Source organism: Ambystoma mexicanum, chromosome 1p (genome assembly GCF_040938575.1).
Source record: "Ambystoma mexicanum isolate Mex_15411 chromosome 1p, UKY_AmexF1_1, whole genome shotgun sequence".
Classification (NCBI taxonomy): Eukaryota; Metazoa; Chordata; class Amphibia; order Caudata; family Ambystomatidae; genus Ambystoma; species Ambystoma mexicanum.
In genome coordinates, this window is record NC_090921.1 from 1,047,693,037 (window position 1) to 1,047,720,207 (window position 27,171).

Consider the following 27,171-nt stretch of genomic DNA (forward strand, 5'->3'; position numbering starts at 1 on the left):
CAGTCGAGGGTTCTGGAGTCGGCGTTGCCTGCGCTGCGCGTTGTTTTTCGACGGCCGCTCTATGGAGCGTTACGTCGGATGTTTTTGAGGTAGCGCCCGTGTTAGATGCAAGCCCAATCGCTGGTCGCGGCTGCGTTTGCGGGTGGGGCTTGAGACCCTTGCGGTTTGAGGTCGACGCCGGAGTGCCCTGCGTCCCCTTCGGCGCTGGTGGATCCTTCGTCCTCGACGAAGAAGAGCCGTGGGTTGTGTGCTTAGGCCTATGGGGTCTGTGTGCGTCCTTGTCGCCGGGGTGTTCATCCCCATAAGCAGGGCGTGAGCCGAGCCCGTCGGGGCCGGGGACGGACGTCGAGGAGCGCGAGCGCTCCTTCTAGGGCTTAATGACTTCCGTAACGGACGTCGAGTTATCACCCTCCTCGTCACTTTCTGTAACAGCGGCAGCGGGTGAGGAAACTGACTTCGACATAGCGTAGTCCGCCCACCTCTTAACTTTCCGTTCTTTAAGTGTTCTTGGTTTCAAGAGCTTACAGGCCGCGCAGCTGTCCTCTTTATGATCGAGGGGCAAGCAACGATTACAGAGCTTGTGTTTGTCCTTCCAAGTGTATTTGCCCCTACAGCGTGGGCAAAACTTAAAAGGTGTCCTCTCCATAGCTGAGGCAATAAAAACTGTTGATAACAACCCCAAGGGAAAGATAGGGGAGAAAGAAAGACATTCTCGACGAGAAGATAAAAGTTCGAACCCCCACTCTCCCTACTGTATGTTGGCCGGCGAGGCCTGGTCACGTGTTCGGCAGCGCCGAGGGATCTCCTCTGTCTCTTCCTCTCTGTCGAAAACTTGCACGGCGGGGAAACAGCTTCACAGCTAACGTCGAGGGGAGGGATCTTACAATAAGTATATATTAAGGACCGAGGTCCGTAGTAATTGTTTTGCAATGTCTCTCTAGGAGCTCCGCGTAAGGCGACCATAAGCTGGGCGGAAAAAAACAATCTGAGGGACCTCGACGCGTGAGGGATTGTGGGTACAACGCACGTCACTATAGAGATAGTGTTACAGACACGCCTTGTCGACGTCCCCTTTTCGACTACGAAAAACAAAATGCAATACTCCGCAGTGACCACTGGATGTCGGACCTATGCACAGCATGTGATTCTAAGCAGATTAACAAACATCAGAAAATCTTTTCCTTGAAAACCTTGAGTCAGTGTTTGCCTGAATCATAGTAATTGCTGTCCTTTGTGTAACTATTTGATACTGCTCACTTACTCTTGAGATAAGTCTGGCTGCTCCGCTACTGCTACCACTATAACTGTGTAGTACAGGCTTGTACCAAAGGTGAAATTGTACTGTCACTTGTAGCCTTAATTGTGTGTGGTGTTCCCAAAGCGTACTGCATATAATTCTGCCTAACAGCCACTGGCAGCCAATGCAGAGATTTCAGTGCTAAAGAGATACAATCCCTGGGCTTGAGGCCAAGGACAAGTCTCACAGTCCTGTTATGGATGAGTTGCAGAGGGTGGAGAGTAGAAGCAGGCAGATTTAGAAAGAGGCTGTTGCAGTATTCCAGCCTAGAGAGAACCAGAGCTCTAGAGACATCTTAATTAGAGTTGTCAGACCCCCATAACATCTTTCTCTTGCATGTTTTTTTGCAGGAATCACAAATGATAAAAAGCTGTCTAACAACAGGGTCTTCAAAGCCCAGGTCCGCTGCAGGAGAAGAACTTCATTGAACATTCTTTAAACGCATAGTGGAAAGATCCGATTGGAGAAGTCTCCTGCAGAGCCACAGACTCCTTTCTGAAATTAGCGGAACCTTACATAGTGCAAAAGAGAGGATACGGCCAGGGATCAACCCGCCTAAATGAAGAGCAAGCAGGGCACAAAGACAAGATAACCTTAATGCAGACACGGGTGATTCTTCCACCTTGTGACAAGGCCAGTGTATGGGCCTTGTCAAGAGGGGTAGAGACCCCTTGCAGTCGAGGGTGGTGGCCCTCCCAGAGGGAAAACCGAGCCAGCCCTACACTTGAGGGGGAGGCGGCAACTGCGAGGAGCCCAGTTTCCACCCCTTCCCCAAGTGCCTGTATGTTATGGAGCAGTAACCCTTTGTCTCACACCATACTTCCCTATCAAGATCTTTGGCAGTTTCTCTGCTCACAGGAGAACAGAAAAAGAAGAAGCAGAGCCCGCACCATGCTCCATCTAATGTTCTGACGCACGAGGAACGAGCAAGGAGGAGAGGGAAAGAGAAGCCGCACATCGACGCAGCAGTCAAATAGACACTACAGACATGCTGAGGAAAACTGTCTGGCCTGGACCTCATATTAGAGGCCCCATAGGCCACCAGGGACTACCCAGGGAGCAGGACCCATCCTCCCCAAAGAAACCTATGCTAAGGGTCTCCAGATCGGAGACCCCAACCGGAAAAGGGAACAGTGACTTTATGCCGCCAAACAAATTAAGAGGCAAGCCAACATGGAGAAAGTGGGTGCAAATAAGACCACTTTTGATAGGCCCCTCCTTGCACATACACGCCCTTGAAGGTGAAGACAGGACCTGCTAGATTGGCCACGGTCAGATGACCAAACCCAGGAGAGGGAAGGAGAAAATCTGGGTACAGAAAACAGGAAGTGTGGGTTGTCCGGGTGAGGTCAGGGAAGGAGGAGGCAGACCAAGAGACCAACAGGAGAAAGGAGGAGACAGTGGAGTACCGCAGCTATTGGGTTTAGTGAGTGTAAGCGTTCTGCAGTTTGAGTGTGCCTGTTTGTGGGGCTATTGAGTAGCATATGTTAGTGAAAAGGTTGAATGTGAAGTTGCTGGTCCAGAGTGGAAGGAGGCTGGTTGAGTAGCTTGGTGGGATGAGTGTAGTAGTAGTGGGAGGAGGAGGAGAAAGGGTGTAGTAGTGGGAAGAGGAGTGTAGTAGTGGGAGGAGGAGAAACATCAAAGAGTGGAGGCGAGAGCTACCAATCCTGTCACTTCCCGCTCTCCCCAACGGATACAGTCACTTTTCCTTTCATCTACAGACTACCCAAGCCAAACATCTCCTTCATCAAAGACTTTACGGACTTGGTCACCGCCATGTCTCTCACGCATGCCATCATCATCTTCGTCTGCGACTTTAACATCCCTAGCAACCGAGCAACCAAATCAATGAAGCTATCCACTGCCTGCTCGACAAACAGAACCTCACACAGCACACAAACCAACTCACAGAAAAGGTAATATCCTCAACCTTATCACCACAATGCCCACCCTTCATGACAGCTCTCCTATTCCCCTCGACTTGTTGGACCATCTGGTAATCCCCTTTGAGATTAGTCACACCACACCTCTAAAGCAAACACATTGGAAACCAAGCAACCAAGCCTTCAGATCCTTCATGAACTTCCCAGTGGAGGTTCTCACAGAAGAGCTCACCAAACTTCACCTCGCATGGGTTGATGTACCTCTGACGAACTAGGACTGCAACTCGCTTCTGCAAGAACTCAACACTACCCTCACAAACAACATCAATGACCATGCCCCAGTGAAACGGCATACACTCAAACCTAAACCTTCAGCACCATGGTACACTCAAGAACTCAACCTCAACAAGTGAGCAATCAGAAAAAAAGAAAATAATTGTCAAAAACCCTGCAGCGCATCCAACCCCGCTCAGCTCAAGAAACTCTGCAACACGCTGGCGACTAATCAACACTGCCAAGGCCAACTACTCAAAAACACCATAGCCAAGGCCAACAATGAAAGCAGAGCCCTCTTCAAAGCCATCAAGCACTACATCAACCCTCTGCCCAACTCACTCGAAGCACACTCCATCGAAAAATAAAATCCACAACCATGAACTCTTTCATCATCAACAAGATCAACATGATCGGCCAACACAGATACCATGCCACAGCCCACTACCCATCCCATTTTGCAAAACCACAACTACCTGGACAACATTAAAGACACTAACTATAGAAGACCTCACTGCCAACTTAACATCCCTCAAGGCCACATTGTATGCAATGACATCCTTAATGCCTCCTTACTCAAGAACTTTCTGACTGAAGCACTCCTCCCTTAACGGACAATTAGCAACAGCTCGCTAACACAAGGTACCTTCCCCTCGACCCTCAAGATCAGACAAATCCTCCCACGTCTTAAGAAACCAACAATGAACCCTGACGATCTCAGCAAATACCGCCCGTTACTCATCTTGCCTTTCTAGGAAAGATCCTTGAGAAAGCAGTAGCCATACAACTCCTCCAACACATTGAAGCCAATAACCCCCTTCAGTCCTACCAATCGGACTTCAGACCCAGGTGCAGCACAGGAACGGCTACCATCAAAGTGATAGACGATGCCCTTAAAATCCTTGATGATGGCCATCCTTGACTCCTAGTTCTTCTTGACCACTCAGCAGAATTTGACACAGTAGACCACCAGACACTCACCAACAATCTACATCGCTCCATGGGGATCAGCGAGATCGTCTTCAGCTGGATAAAATCCTACCTTGCAAACCACCAACAGTTTGTACAAATGGATTCTTCCAGATCACAAACTCTACCCATCATATGTGGAGTCCCGCAAGGATCCATCCTGTCCCCCATGCTCTTCAATCTTTGCATAGAATCACCCAGAACCCTCCTCTCTCCACACAACATCCACATTCATCAATACACAGATGACACGCAGATCTACCTCAAGATATCCTCCATCGAAGACATCCATTAGGCTCAAAGCCTGCCTCACATTTATCTCGTCCAGGATTTCATGTGCTTACTTGAAGCTCTAGCCCTCCAAGACGAATTCCTACTGCTGACCAACACCGAACTCCCTTAAATCTAGACCTGGTTCTCGGCTATGAACCTCAGGGGATTCCCACGCCAGCTTGTCCCCTCTGCCAAGACTTTGGGTTCAACATTGACATGCACCTCACGTTCAAACAGCACATAGCAAGGAAGACACAAACGGTGTCCAGTACCAACTTTCTCGCCTGTGGAAACTGAAGCCCTTCCTCCCCGAAAACAACTTCAGATCTGCTGTGCAAGCCTCATCAGTAACATTAGAGAGAAAGAGGCAGTAGGGGTTACTGATTGGCAGTACTAACCTGGGGTTAGAGATGCCTAGGTTAGGGTAGTACGCCAAGGGAGACAGGAAACAGAGGGATGGTCCTAGGGCCTACAAAGTTTCAAGGAAACCCCTCGGAACCCTTGGACCGTCCTCAAGCTTCAGAGCGGTCTGTACAATCTGTGACAACCTCTTTCACGGCTTTCGATACCTAGGACTCAAACTGGGACGATAGGATAATGTAAGCCAAGGAAGCAAAGAGTTCATGAATGTTCAAACAGCTAAAGAAGAGGACTTCCAGCATGAAGTAGAACACACCAGAAACCGCAATATCTACGCTGGAGGACGAGTTCAACCCAAGTCTGTAACTGCTGGAAATATAAAAAGAAAAACCCAGCATAGTCTGTTACCACAGTGGGCCAAAGAACATCTTTCCAAAAACACTGATCTCTAATGCAGAATAAACAAAGCAGCAGGAGTTCCTTTTACTAATGGTAAAAAAACTGAAGTGAGGCTGTGGTTTTGAAACACAAGTAAGCAGCATTGACTGGTTAGTGGTACAGTGGCTGTTGCCTATAGGTTCTAAAAGGGTGATTATGCTTAACAGGGGAAAAACTACATTTTTTCGATTGAATTATAGTTTTAAGTTCTTGGGATGCCCACATTTAGAGGTGGAAATGTTCAAATATTTGAATATAAAAAAGACTTGATACTGGAGAACATTAGCAAATATTTATGATTAGGCCACGCCCTATACTTCACAGACCAACCCGCTTGGTGGCTGCTTTATAGTACTGCACATTTTCATTCCCATTTACAACTTGGTTTGCGGTAAACATTTCATTGTCTCATTACAGACACCTGTGAGTCAATGGACACAATTTTAATACTGATGCAAATACCAGATGATAAGATCCTGCATTGCATGTGACTTTATAACAAGTTACTGTGGCATACGTCTCAGGCTCTGCTTGAAGACTTGTATGGGCAGCCGCCCAAGATGCTATTCTGGAGATTGATTCATAAGAGAAGACATGGAGAGAGAACTGGAATGATCCAATTCTACGCAGAGAGCAATATCGAAATACACCGACTGTTCAACGCTAAAACCAAATCCAAACTTCAAAACCACAGTTAGCTCTACTGTTCCCCCTTCACAGGGATCTCTAGACAGTGCAGAATGTTGAGGACCATCTTTACTTCTTCTCAAGAACCTTGTTACCGGGTTCAGGTTACCCTAAATGACAACATCTTATATTTCTTTGTTGGAGGCAATCTGACTCACCAGGCGAAAGCTCAGCCAGTCGCGGTGGCAGTATGGGAAGGTCCCGCCCATGTCCAGTGGCAGCTGAGTGCAATCGATGTGCTTATGTAAGGCCTTCACAGATGTAAGGAGCTCAAACTGGAGGAGAAAGGAGAACCAGAGGTTAATATTGCTGATAACAAAGTGAGCTGCAAAACAAAATCCATCCATCACAATCACAACCAATACCAATGACTACTTATACTGTGTGAAGGAATGGTTGAATTATAGATTTGCGAAGTTCTAAACATTGCATAATGTAGCTTAGGGGTGGTGAGTCCAATCTTAATAGGATCCCTTACTGTTATGCAACATTCACTGCAATTTGTCAAATGCCAAACTGCCTTGTTATAGCAATGAAGCACTGCATAACTGATGGTTTCTAGGGGGCCGTAGTCTAATGGTGCATATAGGAAAATAAGCACCTCACGATTACATACAATAGCACTGGCAAAGACGAAAACTATTAACGTTAAGTTGCCGACCTTCACTATAGGCACAGTTTGTGATAAGCGTTTCAATGAGATGTCAAAATGTTACTATGTAACATGAACCTAGGATTAAAAGTTTAGTTTGTGGTTTTAGTTGACAGTGTGTTACATACCCTTCACCCAGCAGAAACACACTAAGCATTAATGATTATCTTTACAACACTTATAATGTGTGCCGTAGGCATATGCTGTGGGAGCGGCTCTATCAAATGATAGTGTTGAATGACTGAGCGTACAGAGCCAATAATACACCTACAGTGTTTGTGCAGTTGGGTTTCAAGAAAAACGGTAGCACCTTTGTGAACATTTTCATACTTAACATCGTGAAATCCAAAATAAAAGAGGGCGCACCAACTGTCTACGCGGCATTTATTGACCTTTCCCAGGCATTTGATAAGGCGGACAGACTACTCTTGTGGAGAAAGTTGGCTGAATGGAATTGCCCGAACAAGATTCTGAATCCCATAATTGCCCTCCATACCAAAACCACGCTTACTGTCCGTCTTAACAAGCAAGGGACGCTCTCTAGGGAAATCCAAGTCAATCGAGGAGTGAAGCAAGGCTTCCCGCTGGCTCTCGCCTTGTTCGTGGCTTTTTTGGGAGATTTCAAGGATTCAGAAGCTACAGTCCGATGCTTCCCGCCGAAACTTGGCACCACAAGACTGTCCAGACTCTTGTATGCTGACGATATGATTTTGCTCGATCAGACTCCAATTGGCTTACAGCACCAGCTTCATAACTTAGCAAACTACATGGCCTCCAACAACTTATCCATAAATAAGTCAAAGACCAAAATCATGATCTTCTCTAAATCAAATCCACCCCAGAAACACAGCAATAACTGGGCAGTGAATGGCAAAAGAATTGAGGTGGTGTCGAACTTTAAATATCTTGGAGTAGCTTTGGATGGGACTACATGTAATTCCGCGATGCAACTTCACTTGTGGTCCAAAGCCAAAAGCTTAACCTCCCAACTCAAATTGGTCGACCGTAAGTTCGGCAAATTTTCCCTGCTGCCGGCCATCAACTTTTATAAGGGCAAAATGGTGCTGGCACTCACCTACGGGATGGACGCTATGATTAACACGCCCAACTCGCTTTGGCTGAAACTCGAGGGTTACATATGGAAAACCATCCTCGGACTCCCCAACGCGATTCCAATCGCATCTGTGAGAAGAGAACTGGGGCTTCTTTCTTTGAGCGCAACCGTCAGCGTGGCTGCTCTGGCGTTATTTAGGAAGACTCTCCTGAAAGATAATCTTCCTATTTTTGAGATAATCGGCCAAGAGTTGGCATCATCGAACTGTTCTACTCTCTTGAGTTGGTCAGAAAAGCAGGTGGCCAAACTTCAAGACCTAGCATGCACAACAGACGATCTCATCACGAATCCTCAAAAAGTAAATGGGAAGCTGAAGAACCAAGACTGGATTAACACTATTGAACAAGCGGCATCATGCAAACTACTGAATCACCTTCCTCCGACATATAATAGGCTCAAAACGCTGCTAGCTTATTGCACGAAATTTCCGAAAAAAAAAATTAAGGAGCACGTTTTTAAGGGCCCGGCCTTACTTTTGCACACCAGAGAAATTTTAGGGATAAGAAACCTTTCTGCTTCTAAAACATGTAGACTGTGTAAAAACCCTGACTCTATTGAGTCAGTACGCCACTTACTTCTAAGCTGCCCTTCACTTTGCTCAGAACCCTCTGCCTTTTTGCTACCTCTATGGGCGGACTCAGTCCTGATTGAAGAAGAAACTTGGTGCCTTCGTCTTATATCAGGGGAAAAAACTCGATGGTCTGTAGCCACGGCTAAAATACTTGAAGCTGCATTTTGTAAAATTGGTACTGCAGAACCTGTTTCCATGGCAGTGGCTGATTTACCGTAACAGACCCTTGCTGAAGGATTGGTCAAGCGAACGACTTGCCCAAACTGGCAGGTTTTCATCTCGATTTGTTCGCGATCCCTGGGCCTACTTCGGCTCGCCCCATCTAAAAGAACATGGTGGCCAACCGTCTACTGTACCTTTTACTCTCGAACAAGTTCCGATTGTCTTAAAAGTAAAGAAGGGTCGGGTACAAGACTGTACTTCCTTTCTTTTGTCTCTTCTTCTTGTAAAATCATTTTTCTGTGATTATGTACAAGAAATAAAAAAAAAAAAAAAAATAATACACCTACAATAATATTAAATACAAATAAAAATACCTAAAAGGTGTGCCTCAACTTATCGGCAAAGGAGCGGGCTCAGCTGATGTCCCCCTTTCTCCTGAGATGCATGTATTCCCCCTAGCAGAACGTTCCTGCAAGGATGAGGTGCAAGGGACCCAAAGCTGAGATCTGACAAGGCAGGGAACACAGACAGGCCCGGGTACAATGTTACAAATGGGCGGCACAACTGTCCTGTCTGTGGATGCTTTGCACTCTTTCATTATGGAGTCCAAAATGTTCCGAGCAGAGGCCTAAGCTTCGGAACCAATGGTGCAGACAATAGCACTCAGCTCTGATTACCATCTTGAACTTAAGTAATGAAATGTAGACACACCTGTTGTAGGGAAGAACGCCAAGTAAGGGACTCCAATGATACATTTTGTAAAAATCACTGATTACAAGTTTGAATGATCACAATGTTGTGATTTTTGATTTTCACCAATACAGTTTTCATTTGAGTCTACCTGCGAAAGGCCTTCGCGGCGCAGGCAATTATGTGGGATATTTTGTTTTCGTTTGCAGAAGTGGACAGCTTGTCTGTGTTTTTTTTGCTTGCCATAGCAATGAAATGATTTGGCATTATTCTCAAATGTGTAACCACCACATCCCACTAAACAGGTCCTTGGTACAGTAAAACACCTGGTTGCGAAAAAAAACTCCCAGTGAGCTGGCCTTTGCATGAGACGAGTCTCCAGCATCGGTTTAAGCACTAGCTAACTGAAACCTTTCCTAGGTCATTTAAATGTGCCTAGTAGTCGTGGTGTTAAAGGAATGGGGCATTTTGATCCACTTTAAGCACTTTTTTTTAACAGGGGAAGCAGCGTACACTGCTCCTTGTTGAAGTCTAAGAGGACACGTATTTACCACACAATAATCGAGCCGTATTTATATTGTCATCTCAAAGAGGAGGCACACTTTCACATACCCTAGCATAAAGGAGCTTGGCGCAATGTGCAGTGAGCAATATTGATTCAACCTGTCTATTAACGGTTTCCGATGGGTTGCCTGGTGAGGAGGATACTTGTTTTTGCTGCAGTGTCTGGTGATTCTGCTGTTGAAACTGCTTACGGCGGATTGTACTGATGGATGAGTTTGTTGAGTGCATGCCACGGTCTGCTGATTTTAGTTTTTCTGAAAGAGCACATTTCATAGAAGTTACCCAAAGAGGTGAGCTGGAGAGGAGGACTAGATGTTGGGAGCAATAGTATGATACAGAGAATCAACTGTCACCATTTCAGTTGTTTTACTTTATGAAAATGACAAGCAGGATGGGATTGTCCGGCATCCATTAGCTTCCCTGAGGCCCCAGGATCAAGGAGATCTCGCAGGATCTTCTTCCCCACCCAAAATAGCCTACATCAACAGCAAACCTTCACCGATATCCCGGTACGCCCCAAACAGACGAACAAAATGGACCTATGTCCATACCCGGGAAAGGTGGAAGCAGGAATTCAACACATATTTGGCCACAATAAGGCTTAGCAGGGCTGGCCATGGTCCGGTAGAAACATCCCACAAAGATCAGGCATGTGGATGGGTGTTGAGGGGGGCCAAAATTCTAACTCTGTGATCTCCAACACTCTGGACTTCGGTCTTCCGAGGGCTTTCCCACTAACAGCGGTTTGAGACTATAATAATGGTAATAGGCGCTAAATAAATGATAAGTACAATACAATATATACTTGAAGGCCATAGATGGCATGGAATACGGTGTGACAAAGATAAAGGCAGTATTACCTCACTTAGAAGACTCAGGTGCAACCCCACAATATGTGGTGTAAAAAGAGAGTTCATGGTACACTCTGGGTCCCTTTAGATAAAGACAAGTTGGCAATCAAAATCAAGAATCTACAACCTAGCCTGGTTGCTCCTGATCAGTACTCACATCGTAGGACTGACATGGTGGATTGATTCAAGACAATTATGGCATACAAGAGCTGACACATCACTGTTAAAGGGGAAGTGCAAGCCAATGACCATCTACATTATGTTGGAGACAACAAGAAGGGGTTGGCATGCCCCTCAAACAAGTGGCAACAGAACAGGTATTGCTGGTCTGCAAAAAGAAAATTGCCACCCAATTCAAAAGCAAAAACCAGACGTTTTCCGCAAGATCATTGATATAATGAAAAACGTACAACAAAAGATAACATGTAACAATGGTGCCACGCTGTCAAATGTAAGGTGAGGAAAGCGCCACTCGGACTACCTAATGAACTTCACAAGTTGCTGCTACCAGGCAAAATAAACCATAAGCAAACATAGTTGGTGACTGCCAGGCCTTGCCAAACACAGGGGAGATGGAAAAAAATAAGAGCTCCAGCAGCGTTTCATCCATAAGCTTGTGTGGTGACTTCTACCAAATATTTCCTAGGATTAACACTGCTAACAAAGTTCATGACACCGTTGGATTGTACCAGTTCATTAGAATGCCATTTGGACTGGAATCCACAACCCCTGTCTTAAAATGAGTAATATCTTCAAAGGAGTGACAGGCTTGAAATTCTTTCAAGGTTATATCAATAGGGAGAAAGAACACGTAGAAGTCCTGGAGAGAGTTTTTAGTATTTTACAAGGACAAGGGTTTGCATTGTAGCAAGAGAAATGCAAACGATACCAATCACAATTTTACTACTTAGGCCACACTAATCCGTGGAGGAATCAGGCCTAAAGAATCACTTGTTAATGCCGTTAAGCCAGTACAGGTGCCCACGAAATACTGCACACAATGTCTACCAAATGTTACATCCATGGTCGAACCTTTATAGGCATCTCATGAAGGAGTACATTTGACTGGGAAGTGGGTCACATGGGAGTTTTTTGTATTCATAGTGATCACTGTATTCATCTCTAAACATTCGTTATAACCATTTAAATACTCTGGTGATAGAAATATGGATGTTATTAATTATGAAAAGATCCTATTTATCATACTATTGGAAAAAATAATAATAATAATTGGTGAATAAGTGCTCCTAAATGTGACGGTAAAGTGGCTAAAGGAAAGAGATATTAATATGTAGATGACTAAACTAAAAAGGAAGACACATCAAAGATTCTAACCTTGTGTTTTTAATCTTTATCAAGTGCTTTACCGTCACATTTAGGAGCACTTATTCACCAATTATTATTATTTTTTCCAATAGTATTTTTCACTACGAATACAAAGATGATGTAAAGACAGATTTATGATACTAATGTATTGAGTATATATTGTCAAAATTGTTTAAAAAAAACTATGTCATATTATTAATGTAAGTACAATTGTAATTACTCTCTAGAAACCACTTATTGCCCCTGATGAAGAGTGTGCTACACTCGAAACGCGTTGGCCCCCTCCGGACTTCGACATCATGAATAAAAAGAAGATGGTTTCTTGTGACCTAAAATTGTTTGATTGAGAAATTTTCTTTCAAGAATATTCTGTTTCTGAAAATATAGATAATTACATTTAAGGCATGTTTTGAACATTACTAATTATTGGTCTGGTTTTCCAGACAAAAGATAGTGTGCAGGGGACGTGAGTTCCCGACTAGGGAACTTATTTGTATTGTCTCCACATCACGCAACCTAGGTGTCAAGGTTGCATCCTTCTCCCGTGCACCTTAAAGTACATCTTCGGTTACATCTAGTTTCTTCTCCACATCTATTATTCCTAATACATATTTGACTGAGGGTGTGCTTGTGGTGTCTATAATTCTTCTCAATAATATAACCTGATACCAGTTATTACATAGCAGACCGTCAAAGGCTTCAATTAACCAACATGATACAGTTAAGAGGAAAAACAATGTTACAGAATGTTGCATAGCGGACATGTGCATTATAAATGGGTGTCCCATTTCTAAGAAAGGGTGGTACAGTATGGACAAGTTATGTTAGCAAGGGTTAGCCCAGGAAAGTAAGAAACAGATTGTTCTTTATTTCATTATTCATGAAGAGTGGAAGAGTAGAGCGATGTCTAATAAGATTAGGAGAACAATGCTGCTGCTAGAGAGAGGGCTAAAGGAAAAAGCAATCCAAACCAAGAATCTGAGGTACAGCGGGTTATACGCAAATACGTCCTTGCTGGTAGCTAGGTGAGAATAAAGATCCTAACTGTTTCGCGAGGATGAGCAATGAGTGCAGAAGGAACAGCATGGTACTTGTAGCCCACACACTGCAATTGCTACCGGCCTAGATAGCGTAGAGAGCCTGGCAGAATGTGGCTCTTGGTATCATCGATCTGTGCAACAAGGTAGGAGTGCGCAAGAGATTTGCACGGGTATTAGTGGATTATTACAGCCAGTGGACAGAAGCAGCATTCTTAGCTGAAGTTAATACCACTATCGGGATACATTTTCTCAGATAATCTTTAGTCGAGATGGTGTTTGCATCACTGTTAATAGACAACAGAATCCCATCGAAAATGCGAGAATGTATCAAGAGTAGGGGCATTGCACATCACAAAACATATGCACACAGTAAAGTAATGGCACTAGCAGGTGTTGTGCCATAGCAACCCTGAAGGGTAGCAAGTTGATGATACACCTAAAATAGACACTTTTAAAAGTATCAATTCTATGTGAGTGGTGCCAATACCTTTAAAAGTATAATAGGGGTACAAATAAGAACAATACGGACTCCGAAGGCACCTGCTAACTATTGTATTACACCACAAAACAACACTATGGGCCTCATTACGAGTTTGCGACACACACGATGCATTGTGGTAGTTGGCCTTCCATATCTGACGAGTTTGTGTCCTTAACAAGGGCATGGCTACCCCCAAACACGGGTCCGGGTTTCCTGAATGGGGAAATACCAGGCCATTCCGACCTAGGAGGGCCCGGTATTTCCCCATTCAAGGAACCCGGACCCAGTACATCCCCATTCCCATTTGAGCCCCCATAGGGCTCAATGGGAATGGGGAGCATGCTAACAACTGGCTCGTTAATGACGGGCCCGTTGTTAGCATGCTGGGCCGCGAACGGACCTTGTAATGAGAAGGTATGGGGTTAACGGCACCAGCAGCTCTACCGCCGCCGTTAAGCCCATACCGCCAGGGTCACAATGAGGCCCTATATCCCTTAACCACCAATGGGGGAAAATGTAATTGGGTGATGAAGGAGAGGGTCCAACCTATAATTCATTTGGGGTAGTCTCTAATAGTAGGCACACAAGACATGCACTTTGTTTTAAAGTTTTTAAGGCCTACATCTCTGTGAAAACACGAGCTACAAATTGAACTCTTAGAAATCCACGTGTCTGTGGTGTGTCAGATGTGGATTTGTACATGCAGCAAAACTGCTACATGGATATGTGGGTCGAGAGGAATAGGAATAATCTTGTAAGGGACGTACAAACGGATTTAATTTGAACAATTGTCGTGGGTACGTCTGCCACATGAATACGTTACATATCATGTGTGTAACGTTGGCTCTGACTTATACAATGGGCCTCATTAAGAGTTTGGAGGTAGCTATGCCGGGTCCCGCGAAATGGGAATTACCGGGCCATTCAGACCTTGGAGGGCCCGGTAATTCCCATTCGTGGGATCCGGTACGTCCCCATTCCAATTTGAGCTCCCATAGGGTTCAATGGGAATGGGGAGGATAGTAGCAACGGCCCCGTTAATAACGGGGCCCTTGCTGCCATCCGGTACTGTTTGCGGGTGCCGCCCTGCACATCTGGTCTGACCAGGCGTCCAGACCGGCCCCCGCAAGCATAACTCGTAATGTTGCGGCGAGGTAACAATGGCGCTGGTAGCACTACTGGCACCGTTGCTGCCTTACCGCAACACTTATAATGAGGTCCAATGGGCCTCATTACGACCCTTATTAAGGGCACGGCTGCCGCCGGTAATTATTTTTTTACCGGGTCCCAGAAAAGTGCAATAACCGGGTCATTCGGACCTTGGCGGACCCAGTAATTGGCCTTTTCTGGGACCCGGTAAAAATCAATCCCCATTCCCATTTGAGCCCCACAGGGCTCAATGGGATTGGGGAGGATGCGAACAACAGGCCAGTTAATGACGGGCCCGTTGTTAGCATCCTGGCCTGCTAGTGGGTCCCGCTTTTCACGTCTGGTCTGACCAGGCGTGAAAAGCGGGACCCGCTAGCAGGCCTCGTAATAGGGTAGCCCGTATCGAACGGTGCCGGTCCCGTACCGGCACTGTTCATTACGGGACAGCCAGGGTCCTAATGAGGCCCAATGTGTCCTCTGCATAGTCCTTGGGCCTCATTACGACATTGGAGGTAGCCATGCCGCTATTTGCGGCATGGCTACCCCCATTCTGGGTACCGGGTTCCCTGAATGGGGAACTACCGGGCCATTCCGACCTTGGAGGGCCGGTATTTCCCCATTCAGGGAACCCCGACCCGGTACATCCCCATTCCCATTTGAGCTCCCATAGGGCTCAGTGGGAATGGGGAGGATGCAAACAACAGGCCCGTTAATTACGGGCACGTTGTTTGCATCCTGGTCTGCTCGTGGAACCCACTAAGAACGCCTGGTTTTACGAGGTATCCTTAGCGGGTCCCGCGAGGAGACCTCGTAATGAGGCGGTAGGGGGTTAACGGGGCCGGTAGCTCTACCGGCCCTGTTAACCCCTACTGCCTTCCTCGTAATGAGGCCCCTTATCTTTGAAATGTCCAGTCTTCGAGCTACAACCTCAGAAAACTTTGAATCACGCTCGCATGGCGGCAAGCAGTGCAATCCATACCCGCAGTGTCGTGAGGGCGCACTTTGCCACCTCGACTGGAAGTGACGGTGCCTAGGGTATAAGTGGCGCACTCAATCGGAGCACAACAGTTCCTCAGATATCTACTGCCACAGAAGGACTGGGAGGGTTCAGAGGCGACTAATGGAAGCAGAGGGGGCAGATAAGGTCATCGCATTTGTCAGAAGCAACGTTCCCCATAAGGTATGTAACTTGTTGTTCTAATGGATATTATCTCCTTTGCAGATTGCTTAACTTTGAAAGACTATCCCAACAATGCCTGGGAGGAGCATGGATGCACCAATAAGAGCACAAAGACAATTTAATGAAAGATGTCCTGCTATATAGATCTTCCAAACAAGGCCTCAGTCCTAGCATTTGAATCCCAATAGTAGCGTTCAACAAGTCTTCACCTATCGGGCCTGACGAAGGTGGTCACCCATGTTGCGATAATCAATTGTGCAATAAAAGGCTGAGGAGGTCTTCCCCAGGATTGCACTAGAATAGGAGTGTTGTAGGTCTTCTCCACTACCAAAAGGGCAGACAAACGTGTAGCATGAAACAGTTACTTAATCATAGACTCAACAAACAACTCCATACATCCAATGTTAGAGGATTTCGACACTCCTCGGATGTGTATGTTGTTACGCCTTGACTTCCCCTTGCGATCTGCATTTTAGCATAAATTATCTTAATTAAGCCATCTTAATTATGTCCTCATCAATGACTAATGCAGATTCCTCCACTGCAGAAATTTTACTCTTCTCATCCAGTCTATACTCTGTTGATCCAGAAGATATTGTAGACACTTCACCTTGCATGCTAGATTATCGAGTTTAAAGCTAATGCCACATATCACAGATATATACTCCAAGAAACTAGCCCAGATGTCTCCAGTTTTTTCAGAGGCAGTCTGACAACCAGCTTTATCCACCCTTGATGTCTGGGGTATCGGAAAGGGGCTCCCCGTACACCTTGCCTCAAAAGATAACTTAGACTGTCGCCTGTCGGGCTTGCTCCTAACTGAATATTTGCAACACTACCTTCTAGCTAGAAAAAGGCAGCAGCATCTAAGTAGGAGCAGTCTTGTGTCACTAATATGCAGTCTATGCATGCCATTATGTGTTTTAGAGCAATTTTAAAATCTCCGGAGACACCCCGAAGCACGATCCAATGGGTCGAACCAAGCAGCCCAATATGGCTCCTCTCAAGCTGAATTGTCCCCAAATCCTGCCACTGGCGGAGCCTGCCGAACCGACGGTGATGGCCTACAGAGCAGGCCCCTCCAATACCCCAAAGGGAGCACACAAGTGTTCTTCCCCCCAGGGCCATCTCACCACCGCTCCCCCACCACACCGGAGGTCCAGGCAGACAGCTCCAAAGACAGGCAAAGCTACCACAGCAGAAGTCGTGGACAAGGAATGGTTGGGCAGAAGGCACACATCACTCCGTGCTCCACCGACAGCAGCCACCCACTCCAGCAGCGATCAGTGCAGGGGAAAGGACCCCTGTCATCTCCAGCACAAGTTGCACACCACAGAGGACACACCAGGGAGGACACGGTCGGCAAGCAGAAAGCAATACGCTCGCCTCTAGACTCTGCCTCCTGTGTGGGCCTCCGAGTATATACAACAAATGGCCTAAGCACAGGCTCCATGGACGCAAGACGCAGCACTATCCAGCTCGAGGGGACCTAGGACTCTCTCCCACTATCCAGGAAACTCAATTCTAGGTGATTTTGATGTAATGCCTGCCGTTCTGTGATACCCAGGCCGCTCTCCCACTATCCTGGAAACTCAACTCTAGGTGCTTTGGATCTAATGCCTACCACTTTATGACACCTAGGCCTTATTCCCTCCACCTATGAAACTTAAACATAGGTGCCCCTCCAATTTAACACCTGTCTTTTGTTGTACCTAGACTTCTCCAACTATCTATTATTGACTTCCTGCCGCTCTGTCAAATCTAGGTTTCCCTCGGGTTTACTTCCTGCGATCTGTGAAACCTAGACCTCTCTCCCACTATCAAAGATCCCATCTCTAAGGGTACCTTCTCAAGGTAAACCTCTCGACGAAACTTAGCCTCCCACATACCTAGGTAGCTCTATCTAGGTGGATACTACCACTGCCTGCCATCATTCAATCCTAAGCCTTTCCCATCCCCAAGATCACCCAGCGATCAGCGAAAGCTGGTAACCATAAAACAGATATCTACCCCAGTTAAACAGTAACCAACAGTCATACCTCCCACCTCCACGCTATGCCCTCCTACACTTAGTACCCCGCTCACCCCAGCTAGAGTTACACTGGAAACCTACTTATTAAGCAGACAGACCCCATCAAAGATGATCACAACATAAGAGGATAAAACCGACCACTATCCAAACGAAATGCTAAACCGGTGGGCTACTGCCGCTGTGAACTCAATACCCACTCCAACCCTATCAAGGAGACAAAATGCCCAGACGAAGAATTGGACGTCGCCAAAGAGAACAGGAACAATGACCAAGCATAACGGATCCACACCCTCAACCGCCGCCAATAGAAGCTGCCACAACCTCAGACCCCACACCAGCGAACAATACAGCCAACAGAACTAACCATCACAAGAGAAAAATCACTATACCTCACTCCATACCTCCCAATAAGCGCAGGACCACGACTCTTCAACGCCACTGACATACCCAGACAAACCAAGACCCATCGGGAACCCCAAAATAAAAGAAGAGAGGAACTAAGGAAATAATGGCATGATACCAACACCTTCACCCCATATATTACAAGAACGCAAAGGCAATGCCAACAACCGAATCAACTCAAGAAAGATGATGAAACCGAAGAACTTCGGCAACCCAACCATAAATCTAATGGACCTATTCAACGATGAAGCAGCCTCCGCTGAACCCCAACCAATCAGGGACAACAACACAGAAATACAACAACAAAACATCAAAAAGCCAAAACATGGATCAATAAACGAACCCAACCACACCACAAAGATCCATTGCAATCTAATCAACACTAGGTCTATGACCGACACACACAGAAAAGGGTGGGTGGATTACCGGATCAAAGCGGGAGGAGGCACCACACGGGTAGAAATGGGACTCCCCTGGGATGATGGCTCTTGAAGGGAAAATTACAGTGATGACCTGGAACGTGAATGGGTTATGTTCTGGGGTCAAAATGAGACTAGTCTTGCAATACCTTAACAGGCACTCCCCCGACATCGTGTTCCTTACAGAGACCCACCTGGCAGGGACGGAATGCAGGTTTTTCCTTAGGACCAACTATAAGGTGTCCTTCCATGCAGGCTTCTCCCAGGGCCCCAGGGGGGCACTCATACTCTTGCACAAGAGGGTCCCATTTCAGCTGATGGAGGTGAGGTCTGACCCAAGGGGGCGATACGTCCTGGCTAGGGGAGAACTGGGAGGCAACACCCTGGGAATGGTAGCAGTCTATGCACCCCCCCCCCACTTTCAATGGATCTCCTGACGGAACTGCAAGAACTAACGTCTCAATGCCAGGCTGACACCTGGGTACTAGGTGGGGCTTCAACGAAGTAATGGACCATGGCCTCAACAGATCCCACATAGGCTCTAGAAGCCTGTCGACTTGCACTAAATTACGATCCTCCACTGAATCCCTGGGGTGGGTAGACACGTGGAGGTGGCTACATCCCACCGAAAGGGTATACTCCTTTCTCTCTGGGGCCCATGTCTCGATGTCACGCATTGACTACCTGTTTGTCCCCGCCAACATGACACACCGGCTGCTGTAGGCTAAATTCCTAGCGAGGGGAATCTCCGACCACTCCCCCCTGATCACTGAACTAAAGAATGGGAGGGCAAAGCCCCAAGGACCCTGGCGCCTCAACACCTACTACCTTGGGGACCCAGAGTTCACTGTAGGCCCTGCAGCCAAGACCGATGAATACTTCGAGCTAAACGCAGGGACGGTAGACAGCCCAGTCTTACTGTGGGAAGGGTATAAGGCTACGCTACGAGGGGAAGCCCCATCAATGGTCGTAGCCAAAAGGAGACAGCACAGAGAGAAGGTAGAGGAGGCTGAGAGGGTGGTCCAACGAACGGAGGTAGTTCCTCTCCTCCGGAGCGCAGAGGGCCAAGCGGGCGATCGTCACAGCACAAGAGTCGCTACACAACATTGCGCTGGACAACGCCAAAGAAGCCCACCAGGTCTGTCAGAGCCAGATCCATGAACTGGGGGATAAAGGGGAGAAAACGCTGGCCTGGCTGGAAATGAGGGATGAAGGGCCAAGGCATGTCCGAGCCCCAAGAAACACCCACGGGGGAAGAAATCAATGGGGACACAGAAATAGCCGCCAAAGCCTTCACGCAATACTATGAAGCGCTATACAGCATGGGTAGCAGAGACCGGCAAGACTGGGACCCAGCATTTCTTGAACAAGTGCCCATTCCAAAATGATCTGCTCAACAGGCTTCCGGACTGGAAGCTGACATATCAGAAGAGGAAGTTTCCGAAGAAATCGCCCAGCTACAGCCTGGGAAGACACCAGGACTCAACGGGTTTCTGATAGAGATATGGAAGCGACTGGGCAATAAGATTAGCGGCCATTTACATTGCCTCTTTTTCCAATGTAAGATAGATGGGGACCTCCCACCCGACCTCAAACAGGCATGCATAGTCCTCCCAAAACCGGGCAAACCCCCGGATTGTTGTTCATCATACAGGCCAATCTCTCTAGAAACGGGGAAGCCAAGGTTCTGGCTCGAATTCTAGCCAATCGCCTAATGCCAGTGATAGGCTCACTAATACACCCGGGACCAGTGTGGCTTTATGCCCTCCAAATCCACTAGAATGAATATCCGTAAGGCGCAACTAGCAATTGATTTAGCCACCATGATACCGGATGAACTGGCGCTGCTCGCCATAGACTTCGAGAAGGCGTTCGAATCGGTGAGGTGGGAGTCCCTCTGGGAAATAATGTGCAGAATGGGATTTGGCAAGAACTTTCTGGCCTGGGTCCGACTACTATACACCTCCCCTGCAGCCGCAGTAAGGGTAAATGGGATCACATCCAGGACCTTCACACTGGAAAGAGGCACGCGACAGGGCTGCCCCTTCTTGCCACTGCTTTTCATTCTCAAGATAGAATCGCTTGCAATACGGCTCAGGGAGAGTACAAACTGGGTGGGATTCAAATGGCCACGGGGGCAGAAGACAGTATCGCTTTATGCGGATGACCTTTTAATTTATATGAGCAACCCCACAGTCTCATGCCCAATCGTGACAGGAATATTACAGGAATACCAGACATTTTCCAGGCTTAAAATCAACTGGCAAAAGTCAGTCCTTTTCCCAATACAGGGCGAAACAACAGGGCCCCCTTGAGAATGCCCATACACGGTGTCCACAGCAGGCTTCAAATACCTTTGAATCTAGTTCAGCCCTCAACTGGGGCAATACACCCAACTCAATCTAACCCCGGTGATGAACAGGTTCGCATCTGACGTCACCCACTGGCAATCCCTCCCACTGACCCTTCTGGGTAAGGTGGCCCTGTTCAAAATGCTAGCCCTGCCCAAATTTCTATATGTCCTGCAAAATGGCTGCTCCCAATCCAAAAAAAGACGTTCACTGACATTGAAGGATCCTTGAGAGGGCTTCTGTGGGGAGGGAAACAACCCCGGGTGGCACTGCGGACATTACAAAGGTCTATATGGGAGGGAGGTAAAGGCCTACCCAATCTGTGCAGGTACTACTGGGCAGCCCAGCTGTGGTCAGTAAATGACTGGCTGCACGGAGACCAATCTCTCCCACACATTGCGGCCGAGAGGAGATGATTGGGAGGGAGGACACACAGACAGGCCCTATATGGGGGGAAACAATACCATGGACCCTACCCGGGCCAATGAAACACACGTGTCGGGTTTGGGCATAAGCTCATCAAGATATAGGATGGGGCCAAAGACCGACCGTCGCACAACCCATTTGGCACAAAGCACTCCTTGGGGAACTGTTGAAAGTGGGGTACCTGGAAAGCTGGCAAAAAAAGGGAGAGACAACCTTGCAGACGTTACAAAGGACGGCAGGCCATACCGTTCCAGGAACTACAACTGCTGTACGGGCTGTCCACAGCAGAGGGTTTCAGATACAGGTAAATATCCCACGCTATCTCAGCCCAGTTCCCACCCCTGAGCAACATTCCTAGCAACTCCCCGCTGGAGGCCAACTTATTCGAAGTAGTCATTCCCACTAAGGTAACATCCACCTTATATCAGGTACTCACGGCGTTCGGGCAGAAGGCCTAATCAACTTGCAACGCAAGCAAGATTTGGGTAGGATCGAACCTGAAGAATAGGTAGAGGCCTTGATGTTCCTAAGAGAGGTCGGGATAGTGGCACGGCTGCGACTGATACAAAACTAAACCGATGGGTGTCAGATATGGACCGTTGTATGGGTCTGGAAAGGAGAGTATACAGAGCCAGGGGTAACCCCCGGAATTTACAAAGGTGTGGGTGGAAATGGGAAGACAAGGCCTAACTGGGTGGTACGTCTGAACACTAAGAACTTGTATGTTCCGCCACCGACTCTCCGCACCGACGCCTGGAAGCCGCGCTCTCAGACCAGCAAAAAATCCAAGTTGAACCTAAACTGTATTATGCATAAGTCGTACTTTGTTATGTATTGTTTGTTCTGTAATAAACAATAAAACGATTTGTAACAACAAAAAAAAAACACTAGGGGGGTCATTACGAGGTAGGAGGTAACCATGCCGCTATTAGCGGCATGGCTACCCCCTTACCTGGTACCGGGTCCGGGTTCCTTGAATGAGGAATTCCTCATTCAAGGAACCCATCCCCATTCCCATTCGAGCCCCCATTGGGGTCAATGGGAATGGGGAGGGTGCTAACAACGGGCCCATTAATAACGGGCATGTTGTTAGCCTCCTGGTCTGCTCGTGGGACCTGCTAAGGACGCCTAGTTTTACCAGGGGGCCTTAGCGGGACCCGCAAGCAGAACTTGTAATGAGGCGGTAAGGGGTTGACGGCTCCGGCACCTTTACCGGCACCGTTAACCCCTTACCACCTACCTCGTAATGACCCCCTAGGTCTATGGCCAAATATGCCACTGAGATTTATGACCTCTTGTGCGACAGAGGTATCCACATCCTATTCATAATGGAAACATGGCTAGACAACAACTACAAAATCACTCTCCACAACTATCTCCCTGAAAATTTCAAGTGCGCGCAAGCAAACAGAAAAAAACAAGAGGTGGAGGATTGGCAATAGCCCACAAGGAACACATTAAAATTAAAGTGGAAGATACTCTAAACATCAAAAACTGTGAATCTTTAATCCTTCGCCTATCAACAAACCCCAAAACAAACCTCAAATTCATAGTGATATACAGACCACCAATCTACGATGCAAACTTCGTGGATGCCTTCACGGAAGCAATCACCAACCTATCCATCGAGCAGGAACACCTGATTATCCTCTGTGACTTCAACATCTGGTTTGACAACAAACCACAATCACACAAACATCATTAGCCAAACAACTGCAAACAATGAAGCTCCATCAACTAGTCAATGTAGCAACCCACACGGCAGGACATGCACTAGATGCAATCTTCGCCAACAAAAACCTCATTACCACGGCACCACCAATTCAGATCCACTGGAGCGACCACCTCATCATTCCCTTCGTGATCACACTGGCCACGCCAACAATCAAACAACCAGATAATCTACCAACTATCATGAAAAGAAACTGGAGGACCGTCAAAAATTCCAACCTAACTGAATTACTGGAAACAACAAACCACCGGCAACAGCTATGGCCAAAGCTGACCTGGACATAAAAACAGAACTACTTCACAACTGGATCACCATAACGATAGACAAAATCTCCAAAGAAAAACCTTTAAACCCATTACGCAAAAGAACAACAGCAAAATGATTTACCCCTCCGCTCAGCGCCACGAAAAGGAAAAACTGAAAACTTGAACTAGTATGGAGGCAAACAAATGAAAAGAAATTCCACTTCCAACAACAAATCCGCCCATACAAAAAGGAAATACAAAAAGCCAAAAGGAAATACTTCGACAACACAATCATCAAACCACCCAACACCCAAAAAGAACTGTTTAGAATCGTAAACTAAATGAAATAAAACCCTAGCTGCAACAACGTCCCTATACCATCACTGAGATTATGCAACGACCTTGCAGACCACTTCAAAAACAAAATCAGCACCATCCAACAGACCATACAAAGCAGACCATGCAACCCCAACATTCGACCCACCCACCCGTCCGAGGATCGCCAAAACAAACTTCAAAAACTTCCCCCAAATATCAGAGGAGACATTAGTCAAGCTGGTAAACAAAAGCAACAAAACGGGCTCCCCCCATGGATCCCTGTCCCCCAGACATATACAAATCAATCCTCACACAAGGAACACCCATGAAATACTACAGAAACCTCTTCAACCAATCAATCTCAATAGGGAAAGTGCCACAATCCTTCAAATCAGCATACATCAAGCCGCTCCTCAAGGACATAGCTGGAAATGTGGAGGACCTCTGCAATTACAGATCTCCAACATCCCGTACCCAGTGAAACTACTCAAAACATACATCTATAGAATAACCCAAGAATTCCCAAGTAGGTTTCAGGCCAATGAGAGGAACGGAAACAGCATTCCTTTCAATCAGGAACAATATAAAGGTGAACACAGACTCTGACAAAATCACAGCTCTGATACTTCTAGATCTTTCTGCAGCATTTGATACGGTCAACCATGACATCCTCATGGAGATTGGAAGAAATAGGAATCACCGACCTAGCCTTACTATGGATTAAATCCTTCCTAACAAACAGAACGGCAACCATATGGATCAAACCCTTCAAATCCAATCTAAGAGATTCCACCTGTGGAGTACCACAAGGATAATCCTTCTCCCCGCTGCTATTCAACATATACCTGGCTCAATTAATAAAGATCATTAAAAGACATGGACTCACAGGCTACAACTACACTGATGATACACAAATAGTCTAGAAAATATAAGACACACAAGAAGAAAAACAACATGAGAGAGCTGCCTTCATGAACTCTACAGCTGGATGAACTATCTACCTTAAACTCAACCTGGGCAAAACAAAAATAATGATCATCTCCACAAAGGGAGAAAACAATTACTACATCCCTTGGCCAACGGAACTTGGTTCAGCACTGGTTCCATCGATGATAGTAAAAAACCTGGGAGTCTTGATGGACATCGAACAAACTCTAGAGCCACAAGTAACCGCTCTAATCAAGAAATGCTTCTTCCTCCTACGAGCAGCAAAAGGAATCCTACCATACCTCTCATTCACTCACAAAATGCTCACCATCATCGCTCTCATCATGTCCAGAGTAGGCTACACCAATAGCCTATACCTAGGAGTGCCAGAGCAACTTTTACAAAAACTCCCAATGCATCCAAAACGCTGCGGCCAGACTCCTGCTAAAAATACCACCTAGAGAACACATCGCACCAGCACTGAAAATCCTACACTGGTTACCAATAAACAGCAAATAAAGTTCAAATCAATGTGCATAAAGCATAGAGCAATCCACGGCCAAGGAGCAGAGTTCCTAAAAGAGAAAATAAACATCTACCGCCCAATCAGACCGCTCAGATCAAGCAGCGACATCCGCCTAGAACCAAAACCATACAACAAGAGAAGACTAGGAGGATCCTCATTCTCTTAACTTGCACCAAAAGCCTGGAATGAGCTACCAAAAAACATACGTAACACGAGAGATCACCTTCTATTCAGGAAACTACTCAAAACCTGGTTCTTTGCCCCATAACTAGAAGGAACAACCGGGGAGCACATACGCAGAGGACTGAAAACCCAGAGAAAAATCGATCCACCCAATCTTCCCAAGTTAGCTTCCATAACCAGAGGGAGGAGGAGGACCCACTCCACGCATAACACCATACCAAAAGGGAACGTAGGTAGGTTAGGATCCCACTTGGAATGAATATAGAGGAATTTCGAGGGAAGAGTAAGGATGCCATGTCAGCATAACCTCTAATCCACAGAGGAAACATGGGCAGCTAAGGATCACCAACAGGGAAATGGGTAGGAAGGGAGCAGAAAACTGTAAAATATACAGCACCAATACCAAGATGGGGAACAATGCCTCAACCAGGTACACAAAACCTCCAAATAGCTCAGAAGAAAGCTGCCATTCCATCACACCCATCAACCAGGCTGACAAACCACAATCACACCCATCAACCAGATAGACAAACCACAATAGCAAACCTATAGAACAATCCAAGATGTGGGAAAAAATTAATAAATAACACAATTCGGTTTTCCTCACAGGTTTCTTACACAGAATCCAACACAACCACTTCTCTGCGCAGCAAGCTGCAAGTACTTTACCATACTGCAACAACAAATAACTTGCACCAACAGAACACGGGGACCCACTTCAATCCGATAATCGCACCCAAGCTCAGCGCACAGTGAAAACAGAAGTTGCCAACAGGACACCACTTCTCTCACTTTCCTACTCCCACTTCACCCTACTAACCCCCATCCACTCCCTTTTTTTCAGATCCGCCAGAGCGCCTGGGGACCAATTCCGTTGGTGACGGTGCGTAGTACAAATACCTTTAACGTAACATATATGGAGCAATTTGAGAGGAGTGTGTGTGGAGTGACATACACATTCTCTACATCTTTTCATCCCCAGAGCAATGTGCTTGTGGAGAGGTCCAACAAGACCCTGAAAATCATGATTGATGGCTTGGAAAAGCTCCCGACAAGAAAGTTGGATGTTCCACAGCCATCCCACCTATGCACCTACCGGGATGTGCCACAGAACGTAGTAGGGTTCAGTCCCTTTGAAGTCTGTTAGAGAATCCCTAACAGGATGACCAAAGTCTTGTGAGAAAAGGATGAAAAGGTAACCCCCAAAGTACTTCTCATGACAATGTGCTTGGGTTGAGGTCCACAATGGCCCAGTACATGGAACAGTCTGAAAGAATTTGAAGGCTAGTCAGGAATGGTAAAGCACTGGAATGACCTGGTGGCCACCATAATGAGAACAGTGCAGGCCAGTTAGTCTGAATAATGAAGCATGTCAAACCCGGGGGAACATCAGGATAAGTGGACTGAACCCTGCACAGTACTTCATTGGATTGGTGAAGTTAATTACCTCATTGAAACAAAGAATCATAGCGAAGCACATTGAGTCATTCATGTCAACCAGTTGAAACATCATTACAGCAGGAATGAATTGGTGCTGGCTCTGGTGACTAACAGAGAGCCTGGGGAGGAGACGTATCCCCACCCAGTCTTGCTACACAGAAGCCACAATCGGGTCTATAAAGGGACAAATCTCATCTGTCCTGACAGACC

The 27,171-nt window shown here is 46.6% G+C and overlaps 1 protein-coding gene across 3 annotated transcripts in view; it reads right to left on the reverse strand.

The window, feature by feature from the left end:
- LOC138447912 (pleckstrin homology domain-containing family G member 4B-like) overlaps positions 1-27,171 on the reverse strand; it is a 1,180,303-nt gene that overhangs the window by 452,212 nt on the left and 700,920 nt on the right. For all 3 annotated transcript variants that reach the window (XM_069604450.1, XM_069604440.1, XM_069604433.1), the window contains exon 8: positions 6,339-6,455. In XM_069604450.1, coding sequence (XP_069460551.1) covers positions 6,339-6,455 — 117 coding nt within the window. The remainder of the gene's footprint in view (positions 1-6,338; positions 6,456-27,171) is intronic.